We start from the raw sequence: 14,381 nt of genomic DNA on the forward strand, positions 1-14,381 counted from the left end.
TGAAGTAACTCAGGAATAATTTTGCAACATTTGTTTTAACTCAATTTCTTTGTACTCCCAAATTTTTTTTATTTTTTTTTTTTGTGATTGTTTTGCATAACAAAAAGTTCATATCATTATAACTATTTTGTATTTCATGTTTTACTAAATAAATTGGTGCAATTTTGTATATGAAGTAACTCAGGAATAATTTTGCAACATTTGTTATAACTCAATTTCTTTGTACTCCCAATTTTTTTTTTTTGTGATGCACAGTTTGTATGACATATTTGTAGTTTTTTCTAAATACACCATGGAAATTTTGGAAAATGAACATTTTTTTTTCTTTTTTCACTGTTGGATAAAGGATGAACATAGCTCTATATTGATGTCTTTGTTTTAAATTAGTATAGGAGAAAGTTTTTCTTTGTGGCGATAGTGCATGTTCAGCTTTAAGAAAAAAAAAAGGAATACTGATATACAGTGAACATATAATTTTTATTCAATTAGAAATAAACGAAGTACATCTACAATGATTGTTTTTTTTTTTTGTTTTTTTTTTTGATCATTTCATCTTTGCAACTGATCAATACATAAATTCATTTCAACCCCAGTTCCTTTGTTTGAATTTCAGTAAATATTATATTGAAAATACAGATATTAACTAATTTTAATTACTTGATTAATAATAAAATAATTATCACAAAAGTTATGAGTACTGTATTCCAACTGTTCAGTTCATTGGAGCAGATTGAGTGCAATGTTGACAGTTAAGCTCGTTGTGATGAGAATATTGACATGGAATTACACTATCAAGATAAGGGATATCATCATTTATATCTATTAAGGTTTCCATGAGTGCTTCAAATTCATCCAGCTTCAATGCTACTCCATTGAGTGAGGGTTTCAAAAATCCTCCATCTTTAGGTAAATACCATTTTCTAAAATCAATACATGGTACTCCATGTGTTACTGTTACAAATAGGTTTTTACCTAAATGTAAGGCATATGTCCCTTCTCGTGCTCTTATAAGATAGTTTTTTACTGCTAATTTGATTTTTTCTAAATGATCACAGAAGTACTTCCATTTTCCTCTATCCATGCTCACACACTTGTGGACCGCATCTTCCACTTCAAGTTCTATGAACACTTCACTCCCTTGCTCAATAATGCTGAGCTTTTTATTACCAATCATGAAATCAGAGAGGATATTGTCAATTTCAATAGACATCTCCTATAAATAATAATATGAAATTCTGTAAATATTTTTTTCTTTTTGGTTAAAAAAAACATCAAGTTAAATGAATAATGATAAGACATAAATATCTGAACACTATTTACTTACTTGTATTATCTGTAGAACAGTTGTAGGTATTGATCAGCAGCAAAAATGAAATGATAATTTTTTCTTCTCAAAACACACACATATATATATGTAGCAAAGGTTATGGTTAATGCAATAAATACTATCACAGGGGGGGTGGGGGGTGGAGGGGTTCCAAAGGATAATTGTTTGCCGGGGGGGGGGGGGGGGGGGGTCCGAGGCATATTTGCAACAATTTTACCATATAAATTTAATTATTTTTCATTTTTCAAATAGAAGGGGGGGGGGGGGGGTCGGGACCCACCTCACTCCCTTTCAGATCCGCACATGCTCGATAATATTCAATTCCACTCACACGAACAGAGGAGTGTATACACAACATCAACAATAAAAAGTTTTTTTTCATTTCTTAATTTTTTCAATCTCTAAAATAAAGATATTTCATTTTTACCCTGTTCGTGTGCGCGCTCGATCGAAACGATCGAACGCGTGGGAAAAAACAAAACTGTAATGCAATGTTAGTTTTTTCCACGAAACTTTAACATAAATCTAAAACAAAATCGCCCAATTAACGGTATTAATTAAAAAGAAGATACAATGACAAAAAGAAGAGATTACTCACGCTTCTCGCTGGTGATTTCCAACAGCCCCGGTTTCATCGTCGTGGTCAAATCTACAGATAAAGTTTAATTTTCCTCTTCATTTGCATCAAAGATTTGATATTTTAAAAAAAAAGCGTTTAAACATTTGACATAAAAGACAGAATTTTACAATGATCTGTGAGATTTAACAAAATTTCTGTACCTTTACACAACACACGCCCGTTCATCAGTGAACACGCCATGAGGGAATGACTGATAACGGTGTCACGCGTCACACGGGTGATTGCACAGAGAGGAAGGTTCGCAGATTTGAGAGAAAAAGAAGAGGTCATGTGACCAAAAAAAGTTTTATTCCGATCGAATAGTAACAAAACTTTTGAAATCCAATTTCTTGAATTTTTTAAATTTTTTAATTTTTTTTTAGAATTTATTTTGCGCAATTTTTATAGAATTCAACTCCGAAATACAATGACTGTTTCCAAAATAGGTCTTCAAATTAAATTACTTATACAATAAATCGAAAATATCACCTTAACAGATAAATTAACACTCGAGTACAGTAATTTTGCTTCTCACCAATCACACTTCAGTTTTTTAAGTATATAATTACCTGAACAAAGGAAACTCTCTCTGATAGGCCGCAATACGATTTGCTTAATTGCATACATGCACAATCGCTTGTATACCGACATGTTTCTACATTCCCCGTGGATCATTATTTGGTCAAGCGATGTGTTTGCTTTCAAAATTATTTCAATTATCGCACATTCCACCTGGGCAGTTGATACAAATTCTGGACATGCCCGTACATGGCGACAGTAGTCAATTCCCAAATCGTTTTGACAGTCACAGGGTGGAGTGTGCTGAAACAAACATATCCCGAGAAATACATGTAAAATAACTATCACAATCATTATGAAAAGAAAATGTGAATAACTCCAACTGTTCCACTTGGTAACTTTTTTGCGGGAAAGAGAAGAGAAAAAGTTCCTACGATTTATTTATATCAATTTTATTCGACTTTGATATTTGTCTTTCGACAGTGCATACAATAGGTGATTCGTTTTTGTTGACCTAGGAGTTTATTCTGATACCGCTATTACTAATGTCTGAAACAATGTACATGTAGTATTGTTTTCTACCCACTCATGACATAATCTATGGCTGCAAATTAATTATTTGCTCTCATTATATATGAGAGGGTGTTGTAACCCCCTTATTCTAATGAAAATCTGACAATCTAACCCTCTGCGCAAAAAACAGAACGCACTAACTTATTATCAGGTGGTGAAATATTTATGGAAGGGGAAGGGGGGGGGGTGAAGGGGAGGAGGGGGGGGTGTACAACACCAAACATTACTTCTTCAAGTTAAGTTTATAGCTTTCTGCATTCACCCGTAAAACAGATCTTGGGTTGGACCTTCTTATCCAATGTTTATGTTTTATTCCCCCTATCACCCCCCCCCCCCCCCCCCCCCCACCTCTTCATACATCACATCTTTTATACACTTTGAACCAATCATTTCCAGGCATGAGATTTCTTTCTTTGGAATTGGACTATAAAATCATTAAAAAGCATTAATTCTGTCCCCTTTCTAAGGTCCTTCATATCAGCTAAGGTTCATTATTTTTATTGGATTTTTACTTTTAAAAAACTATGGCGAGGTTAGTTATTTATAATTAGTGAAGCAGTTAATTGCAATTAGTGTTCCAATTTACCCTTGATCAATATACTCATTTTTTAAAAATTAAATGTTTCAGTAAATGCATCTGCATCTGTAAAGTTGAAGTAGTCGAACTTCTCGACAGAATTAAAGATCTGCTTGACAGCTGTCCTTGCCCGTAAGTTTTCAAACTCAATAGTTTAAAAAGATATTTAATTTTCCTGAATCAAAATACACTCAATTTAGGGTTTTTTTCCTATCAATATTTGTACATTTTTGGACATCTGAATATTTGATAGAAAATACTATTAATCATTTATTTAAAGACACAGCAGAAGAGGTGGAAAAAAAATGGAATCAACCCCAGAGGTGTAGGTTACATTATATTCTTATTTTTCAAATGATATTTCAAATTGACTCTTAATGTACATCCTTTTAAGTTAGTTATTCTTTTATCGAATCATGAAAGCCATACTCATTTAATTTAGAAAACCCCAAGCGGTGAAAATGGGTAAGTAATACTAAGTTATATTTTTTTCTGCTGATTATAAAATAAAAATGTTACTCCACAGTAAAAGGTTCCTCCAGATCAAATTGCCAAAAACTCAACACGGATAAATGACTCGACTAACTTAGTTCGTCCAATAAAGCTCAATTTTAGCTCGAGACAAAACAATATCGGCAATGGCTTTGTCAGAGAGACTCTATTTTAATATTCCTCTCCATGTGTGCGGACAAGTAGAGAAACGCGTGTTAAATAAACTAGAGGTATCATGTTTTAAGGTTTTATAGAAAATCAATCACGTGATAGGAAAGTGTTTGAATAGAAAACTTGTTTTGTGAACAGAGTGGATAGCGGTAGCCAATCGAATTTGACATTAACCACTCACGGTTTCGCGACATACATTTCTCAATTTTTTTTTTTTTTTTTTGCTTATTGATTGATTTTGTTCAAAATATATATGTACATGATTTTTCAGCCACTTATAAAAAACATACATTGATACAGAGTATCAAAAAAGAAAAACTAATTACCTTCATCAATTTAAATTTGATTTCAATCGTTTAAACAGAAGCATGTAGGGTTCGTACATATGAAATTGTGTTAAAAGATTTTATTCTTTGAAGCAAATACTATAGGTCGGAAAATGAATGAATATGAAATAAAAATATAACAATGAAATGTCGATCTATTCAAGAAAACTATGATTTTTTTTCTTTTAAAATGAAGAATAATTAATCTTTGTCGGGAATAGAAAGTCAATTTTGAAATTCACGAAGTACATTGTACATATATAAAGACCAGCTCATTGGCACCGTTTTGTTTAGAGGCAAGTGCACTCCCGATATAACTATAATAATAAGATATAATGAATAATCGTAAACTATGGTACAAGTAACTTACCCCATATAATATTGTTGATTATGTACAGATACCCGATGGGCGTGGTCATAACGACACTCGGGAGCTACGCTCCCTCGTGTCATTAAGACCACGCCCATCGGGTATCTGCACATAACCAACAATATTATATGGGGTAACTACAACGTAACAGCGCACTTGGAAGCAAAGCATAGACAGATCGTACAAAGCCTTTTTATAATTTATCAAAACGACAAATTAAGCAGGACTGGTGTGCAACCGATTAACCATTATATTTACCTTTTATTATCTTTTTAGAAATTATTTAGATAATTATGTCCCCATTTTATTTACATCTTCTGCAATTGTTAGAGATTAAAGGTCAATTTAATATTGTGCGCTGTTGTAGTTGACGTAAGGCATATTGCTATTTAATATAAGCTTGGTTTATTTATTGTAAAAGTAAAAAACACATATGTTAATTATTCATTACAACTTGTTTTTTCGACTCTCATCTGCAGCTAAAAACATTCTCGTTGCTTCACAACGACTTTAGTCAAAATTATCGTGATCAATTTATCTTATCGTAAATTTCCACGAAATATTAAAAATTAAATGTGTTTTATCGATGTTTAGTTTTATATTAGAATAAAGATTTAAAAGCTATAAATTGTTTACCAGTTCGGTAGTTACTCAAACCAAATCAATTTCCGACAAATTACTCAATCCAAACCTTATCAGGTTAAGATACGATGCGTCCTCTCATATCTGATCTGATAGCACTAAGGAATACAGAGTCACTTGTATTGTAACATTAGGGGGCAGTTTTGTTTAAAGGGGTTTTTCTTTTACTCCCCCCCCCCAAAAAAAAGCTTGCAGTTGTTCGTGATGTACTGAATAAAGCTAGGAAGGAACTGATGAGGGCTATTGGTACTTTGCGGAACGTAACCAGTTAAGAGGCCCCTAACGGGGAAACTGAAATTAAAAAAAAAACGCCATTATTTCAATTAAACCCGTCTTATATGGAAGGTTTTTTCTCTCAAATGTTGATGTTTTAAAGCACCACATGTGTATTACATGAAATATGCCACGCATTGCCCTATAAGTCATTACACGTTTCTTTCCCTAAATAAACCCAAAACGCACTGGGTTTTTTTCAGATGCAAGATTGACAATGAACATATAAATTTGAGATTTAAACCAAACTCAATGGATCTATGCGTAACATCGATTAAAAATAATAAAGTAATCTCTATTCTCAATAATTTTCTTCCAGTTCCGTTCCGTTCCGCAAAATACCATTACCCGTGTGGATATTGGTATTTAACGGAACGGAACGGAATCTTTCAAACTTACTAAAATATGAAACATATCATAACAACTTCTCGCCGTTTCTATATTCTTTCGAAATAAATGAAGCAAACTAACAAACCATTTCATCCATTCACACATCTTGTGTATGTGCATATCATTCAAGCGTTTGTGTGCTTGTGTTGTGTAAAACGTCAACTTTTATTTCATTCTTTAATCCATTATATGTTATTTACACGGGTGAGTTTACAAGTTTGTTACTCGAGCAAGCAAAAAACGCAATGCCTATTTCTACATTAAGATGAATTCTAAAATATACCAAGGACATTCGCAAGGAAAACGTTAAATATTAATTCATTATTTATCTTACTACTGAACAATTTTCTTCCGGTTCCGTTTCGTTCCGCAAAATACCATTACCCGTGTTGATATTGGTATTTAACGGAACGGAACGGAATCTTTCAAACTTACAAAAATATGAAACATATCGTAACAACTTCTCGCCGTTTCTATATTCTTTCGAAATAAATGAAGCAAACTAACAAACCATTTCATCCATTCATACATCTTGTGTATGTGCATATCATTCAAGCGTTTGTGTGCTTGTGTTGTGTAAAACGTCAACTTTTATTTCATTCTTTAATCCATTATATGTTATTTACACGGGTGAGTTTACAAGTTTGTTACTCGAGCAAGCAAAAAACGCAATGCCTATTTCTACATTAAGATGAATTCTAAAATATACCAAGGACATTCGCAAGGAAAAAGATAAATATTCATTATTTACCTTACTTCTGAAAAATTTTCTTCCGGTTCCGTTCCGTTCCGCAAAATACCATTACCCGTGTGGATATTGGTATTTAACGGAACGGAACTGAATCTTTCAAGCTTACTAAAATATGAAATATATTATAACAACTTCTCGCCGTTTCTATATTCTTTCGAAATAAATGAAGCAAACTAACAAACCATTTCATCAATTCACACATCTTGCGTATGTGCATATCATTCCAGCGTTTGTGTGCTTGTGTTGTGTAAAACGTCAACTTTTATTTCATTCTTTAATCCATTATATGTTATTAACACGGGTGAGTTTACAAGTTTGTTACTCAAGCTAGCAAAAACACAATGCCTATTTCTACATTAAGATGAATTCTAAAATATACCAAGGACATTCGCAAGGAAAACGTTAAATATTAATTCATTATTTACCTTACTTCTGAAATTTTTCTTCCGGTTCCGTTCCGTTCCGCAAAATACCATTACCCGTGTGGATATTGGTATTTAACGGAACGGAACGGAATCTTTCAAACTTATTGAAATATGAGTAATGTTACAAATACTCTTTTTTATGCTGTATATATTTCTCTTTGTTTAAAAAAAAAAGCAACACAGACGAGAATGAGGTCTATTTTAGGGAACTGATAATATTTTCATAAATGGATTTTTACAATCATGGCTTATTAAAATAAAAAAATAATAATAACATCCATTCATCGAAATTGATTACCATTTTTTCAAAAATCATGCATTTCAAGGTAAACACCACAATAAAAAAAAATAAAAAAAAATATCTGATTACAACCATTTTAAATATTTTATGAAAATAATTACACTTGTAAGAATAATTTTTCATTTACTGATACAACATCTAAGAAACTAGAACATTTTCAAACGTATAAATATACATTTTTTCACCAGTTATCTCAAATTCTGTTCCGTCCCGCAAAATACCGATATTCGTGTGGATAATGGTTCTTTGTGCAACGAAAAGGAACCAAATTTGAATATAATGTCCATAATACTAAAAAATTATGTTTGAAATTCAGAATTAATTTTTTTGGGTTGCTTCCTACTCCTTGCCTTCCTGCTTCAGGTACATCATCTATCTATCGTAATCGAGTAATTTTTTACCAGTTTGAGAAATTATTTCAAGTTTTATTAAGCCACCTTAAAGTTGATGTCCAATAATGTTGTGAATAGAAAAAATATCTTATCAAGAATACAATAACTTTACTTTTCACGAAACTCAATTATTGCAGAATTGCCACAAAAGTATGGACAGAATAAGTTTATAATAATATTGTGTTAGATTAATGTATTATTTTCATCTTAAATCTGACAGTAAATCTATCTTTGAGAATTCTAAGTTGTAAGATAGGGAGGCATGCACAAGTTTCACTCCATAAAGTTCATATTTTATATAGAACAGTTCAAATGTATACCAATATAACTCAATAGAACAAAGTGACTTATAATATGCACCGTCCTTAAAATTTAATCAGTTATTAATTAAAAAGTTGTATAGACTACATTTGGGCTCTTTTGAATGCTTCATTTTATTCTGCGAAATATGAAATGTAATTCATCACATATGATTTAGCTTATATGGTAAACTCTTTCTACGTGGAATCCTTATGCACCTGACGTTATATTATTTTCTCATAATAAAAAAAACCTGCCTCATTCGTGAAATAACTGCCCTATCCTACCACAAAATATTAAATATCTACTGTTTACCTAATAATACTCAAGGTAAACATACACAAGAGATGGGCAAAATTTACGTTATTTTATAACCAGCTCCAAATCTATAATATTATTTGAGTTAAAATCTTAAACCTGTCTAAGCATATAGATAATTAAAATCTATCCAGGTCCAGACGCCGGAGATGTAACATAAAATTCAACCATAAAATGTCATCTACTGCCTAAACCAAAAGCTATATGAGAAATACATAAGAGCTGGTGTCTATGATCGAATCATACTTTGACATCATTAAACCCGCGAGCTACCTTATGTCATATCCCAATTTTTCTCTTAGCAGATTTAAATGCAACTCATGGAGTGACACTTCACTTGAATCATTTAAATATTTGAATATTCGGCGCAAACCCGGTGATTTTATCGTACTGGGCTTCGACTGCTCTATTTTAGCAAAAAAAGTGTATTAAATAGCCCATTTTCTAAACCACTGATTTAATTAGAATATATTTAAATTTTGCTGTGTTGCGCGCAACGATAGCCGCATGCGTTGTTTAAAGAAACGCGTCGCTCCAACGTACATGTACTAACTAATTTACCTAGTCAAACAATCAGTACATGTGAACATTATTATACTCGTTAAGGTAGTCCATCCAAAACTATCATATTTCATATCTAATTAATTGCACGTTTGAACATTAAAATTAAAGTTTAAGGGTTTTTTTTAATAATAAAGATTCACCATTGACATTTAGGAGCTGGCTGGAGCTTGTTCGAACTCAACGTGTGAAATCAACCAGACATGTAAACACAAGAGATATTCCGATGACAAATTCTTTGAATGTGTTTTGTCAGGTAAAATCATCCAGTAACTTGCTTTAATGCAAATAAATACTATTAAAAATCTATATGTGTCATGTACCTAATTGCATGGTTTTTTTTATGCATATTGACAAAAACTCAAGAACTCGTCTAAACGGAATTTAGCCCGTTTGTCAAACAAGTATTATGTTTTAATTGAATACAATATACTGTAATACTTCCAGGAATTTACGTTGTTAGATTTAAATATTTATTAAACTAACTGTCAGTTGAAGAAAACATCATAATAGACTAGAGAAATTTACAACATTGTCGTACCTTTTTGTAAAAGTAAGATTTAGCCTCTTATCATAGGTATTGATCACATTAATTTTAATGTAAAATTTCACTGTTTATTATGTGCCTTAATTCATAAGATTGTGGAATACCCGATCAAAACGGAATAAATTTGAGTTCAATAAAACGAGAGGACGCCATTGGTCTACACAGGAGGATACACGGCTCGTGTTTTGAAGGATACAACCAGTCTGGTTCAGGGCAGCTGAACTGTCAGTCAAACGGGGAATGGAAATACAACATTGTCTGTACAGGTGAATATGCTAAAATGGTACGGGAGGAAGTAAATTATTCAAGCTTTAGTTTTGAATGATAAATGGTATTTTAAATGCATGTAAATGAAACCATGAATTGAATTTTTTTTCAATAACACAAAATGTAAAATGAAACGGGGTTATTATTTTTTTTCGATATCACGAGTACTGAGCCACGTTCACAGCACCAGAAATGCTAACAGTTTAGAACAACGCAGTGAAAGTGTTATTATGCATAATGCTTGCAAATAGTTATATTTAGCAAATACAATGATTGACAATTGAAATGTTCCAATGATTATGAAATGAAACATGTACAACTTCGCAAAAAATTACACACTAAAGCGTGTATAACCTTTTTAAAGGTCAACTCTCTTTAATAATGAAATACGTAAACCATTGCATTCATATCTACATATATGAAATTTTTTATGAATTTTGTTTACTGTAGTATGGTATGTTTTACTTAAACGGTAAAGTTAGGCATCGGCTGTCATGTAAACGCATGTAGCAAACATCCACCTTCCCATTAAGAAAATTAGCAGTTGATTAATTCATTGTAACCATTTAAATATCTCATACAAGATATTGATGAGTGCCAGAATGACCCTTGCTTCAATGGAGCCGAGTGCACAAACACACCTGGCTCATTCACCTGTACATGTAACGCCAGATGGACCGGGATAGTTTGTAATGAAGGTAAGGAATGCTTGATGTTTAACATGATTATCAGTAGAAAATAATGCACTGAAAGCCTTACATGTCTTTTCTTGTAGTTCTATTTTGGTCGGGTTTTTTTTTTAAAGATCGATTTTTATTTCTTTTCAATCAGCTTTAAAACGTGAGATGCAAAATATTGTCAAGGTAACCAAATAACGTTAAAGAAGACAAAACTCGATACTCCGGCTCTAGTATGTTATGTTATACTTAAACGACAAAGTTAGGCATCAGCTGTCTTGTCAACGCATGTAGAAAAACAACCGAGTTTCCAATAAGAAACTTGTTGTTGATTAAATCATTGCAATCATTTAAGTATCATTTAAATATTTCAAGATGTTGATGAGTGCCAGAAAGTCCCTTGCCTCAATGGAGCCGAGTGCACAAACACACCCGGCTCATTCACCTGTACATGTAACGCCAGATGGACCGGGAAAGTTTGTAATGAAGGTAAGGAACTAGAAATTGTGTTACATCCTACATTTTAAATGTGGAGAACATATGTTTTAAAATGTCGATATTGTCAACAAAGTCTATAACATTTATATGTTCTTTCTCTTTTAAGTAGACGCTTAAGTAAATCTTTAAAGGAGAAATTTAAACATATTTTCTTGTGTAATTTCTCTCTGTAAAAAAGGATACATGTACATGTGTATGTACGGTTGTTATCTATATTTATTCTGTTGGGAAGTGGGGCTTTTTTGCCAAAATTATTAAGCTGAGGATATTCTATGGCAAAGTTACGTACATCAAGAGAAATAACGAATTATGCGAAGCACAAACACCTTCTTAACAGACTAGTTCGAACTATATATTAGAGCATTGCTAGTATTGATTAGATTTGAATCATGTTTATTATGCCAGTATATTCAAACACATAGCGTAACATTATAATTTCTCCTTATACAATGATTGCGATGTGCTTTGTAAGACAGTAATAATCATTCTCCTTTTTAATACAATGTTTCTTTTAATGTCTGACTTATGATACTGACAGTTAACATATTTTAACTTTTAACATATTTAAACATTTCAGATATAAATGAATGTCTGAATAACCAATGTCGAAACGGAGGAACATGCAGTAACAACGATGGATCTTTCACGTGTACATGCGCAGGTGGATTCACAGGTGCACTCTGTAATGAAGGTAAACTTTCTCTCTCTCTTTCTTTCTTTCTCTCTCTCAGAGATATTATAATAGTTGTACAATTTATGCAATTTAGAATTTATGTAATATACCTGAGAATCAGAAGCAAAATACGAAACTTGCGACTATGGCTGTTGTGTTGACTTTACACAGTGGAATTGCAAGTTACAAAAGGGAGTTAAATAACAAGAAAAGTAGGTAAATGGGACATGGTAGACTATTTAAACATTCGGGATATGAAAGAAGCGACATTGCAGAAAAAATACATAACCCGGGTTATGTAATTTTTTTCTGCATTGATCGCTACCTTCATAACCCGAATGAATCATAAAAAAAAGCATTTTATTGTTTATATTAACATTTTTCTTTTAGCTAATTGATAAATTGATTAAATAAAATTCACTTAATTACTATCAATGTACGTAAGTAAGTTAGCTAAAAGAAACAGCCAAATCGGCTCCTGTGAGACTACGAGTCTGATATCGTCATGATTATTTCGTGCAGTCCGTGATTTTTTCTAGATCGCTGTAGGTTTGGACCAATCGATAAACAGGACGTGTCTATATCTGTCCTGTCAATTTCTTCTCAGTTTCAGCAGCTGTAGATTTCGACCAATCGATAAACGGGGCGTGTAGATTTCAGTCTAACTGTTTCTGTAGAGCTATGAATTGACTATAGGTTTCCGTAAGAAATATAGGGAATAATACTTTGTAGATGTAAAAATAAAACAGTAAATTTTCTGACACTGATTTTGCAATATGCGCACGGTATGGAAGGTTAAATCCTTTGCAAGGAGCTGGGGAATGTCAAAAAAGCTGAAAATCATTAAAAATGGGCGAATATGAAAGGATTGAAATCTCAGAGAAACCACTTTGGTGAAAAATGTTCTCATTCTGACTAGTAATTTTCAAAGAAAATAGTGATTTGCCTCACAAGGAGTGGAAGGTATCTGTGCCGAATGGAAACGGAGGATATTCTAGATACAGAATTTCGAAAACACGCATTCCCTAGATAAAGTGAATTGTATTAAAAAAAAATGCTACCCCCCCCCCCCCCTGAACGTTGCAAAATTGTAAACAGGAGTCAAATGCATATAATAAACAGCGCAAAAATGAAGCCGGGGCAGTTAGGTTATACAACGTTCGATGACACTGTAGGTTAGTTTAACGGAAATAGGATACCTACCGTGAAAGTGTATTATCAGGTATTGATATCATTATTTTGTTTTGTTTTAATTGCAAACTTTACTTTTGTATATTCAGAACCAGTTTACAGTATTAATGTTCAACACTAACACAATGTAGCACATTTTTTCGGAAATAATTCAATTATTTTTATTGCCATAAAACGAAACATTTCGTTGATTACAAAACTCTGTTTCAAAACTGACTAAATTTTTGCTATATGCTATAACAAAATTAGGACGAGTTAAAACGTGTATTTACAAAAATATTTCTGTTGTACTTGTTCCTTCAAATAAATCCGTTTTTCAGAATTTTCAACACGTTGATACGCCATAGGAAGCACTGTGACTTTATATAAATAGTGCCTGTTTGGGAGGGTAACAGTTGCAATTGTTATACTTTCATGTTAAATACTGAAATCTGATTGGTTAAGACGCAGTTAATAATATTTATTATTACCCTCAGCGTTAGCAACGCACTTGGCAACGGGTAACATTAAAAAATGTTACATGCGCGAAAATTATGCGCGTACGGTTCGCTGTAGAATTCACGTTATTCCTATATAAAAGCAGTAAAATTTTCTTAAAAATTTTAAAAAAGACATTCAGTATAACAAAATAAATAGTGCCTGTTTGGGAGGATAACAGTTGAAATTGACACCCCTCGAAAACCATTGTCAACCTCCGCTTCGCGTCGGTTGACAATGGTTTTCTCGGGGTGTCAATTTCAACTGTTACCCTCCCAAACAGGCACTATTTATATAATGACACCCCGAGGAAACCACTGTCAACCGACGCATCGGTTGACAGTGGTTTTCGAAGGGTGTCAATTTCAACTGTTATCCTCCCAAACGGGCACTGTTTTTTTTTTTATTATACTGAATGTCTTAATTTAAGAGATTTTTTTACTGCTTTTATATAGAAAAGACGTGAATTCCACGGCCAACCGTACGCGCATAATTCACGAGCATGTAACAATTCGTTGTGTTACCCGTTGCTAAGTGTGTTGCTAAAACCGAGAGTAATAGAACGGATTATTAACTGCGTCTAAACCAATCAAATTTCAGTATTTAACATGATGGTATAATAAAACATATTGATGCTAAAAAGTGTTGAATTAACCATTGGCTTTGTATATTTTTAATTACAGCTCTATCTTTCAAAGCAAATTTTTCTATACTATCAATGCAG

At 32.6% G+C, this 14,381-nt stretch overlaps 1 protein-coding gene across 1 annotated transcript in view; it reads left to right on the top strand.

Annotated features, from left to right (window-relative positions):
• The window catches only part of LOC128172651 (neurogenic locus notch homolog protein 1-like), a 201,606-nt gene that overhangs the window by 53,159 nt on the left and 134,066 nt on the right, over positions 1 to 14,381 (top strand). The window contains exons 6-8 of the mRNA XM_052838426.1: positions 10,726 to 10,839; positions 11,194 to 11,307; positions 11,894 to 12,007. Coding sequence (XP_052694386.1) covers positions 10,726 to 10,839; positions 11,194 to 11,307; positions 11,894 to 12,007 — 342 coding nt within the window. The remainder of the gene's footprint in view (positions 1 to 10,725; positions 10,840 to 11,193; positions 11,308 to 11,893; positions 12,008 to 14,381) is intronic.

This window comes from Crassostrea angulata, chromosome 2, assembly GCF_025612915.1.
Source record: "Crassostrea angulata isolate pt1a10 chromosome 2, ASM2561291v2, whole genome shotgun sequence".
NCBI lineage: Eukaryota > Metazoa > Mollusca > Bivalvia > Ostreida > Ostreidae > Magallana > Magallana angulata.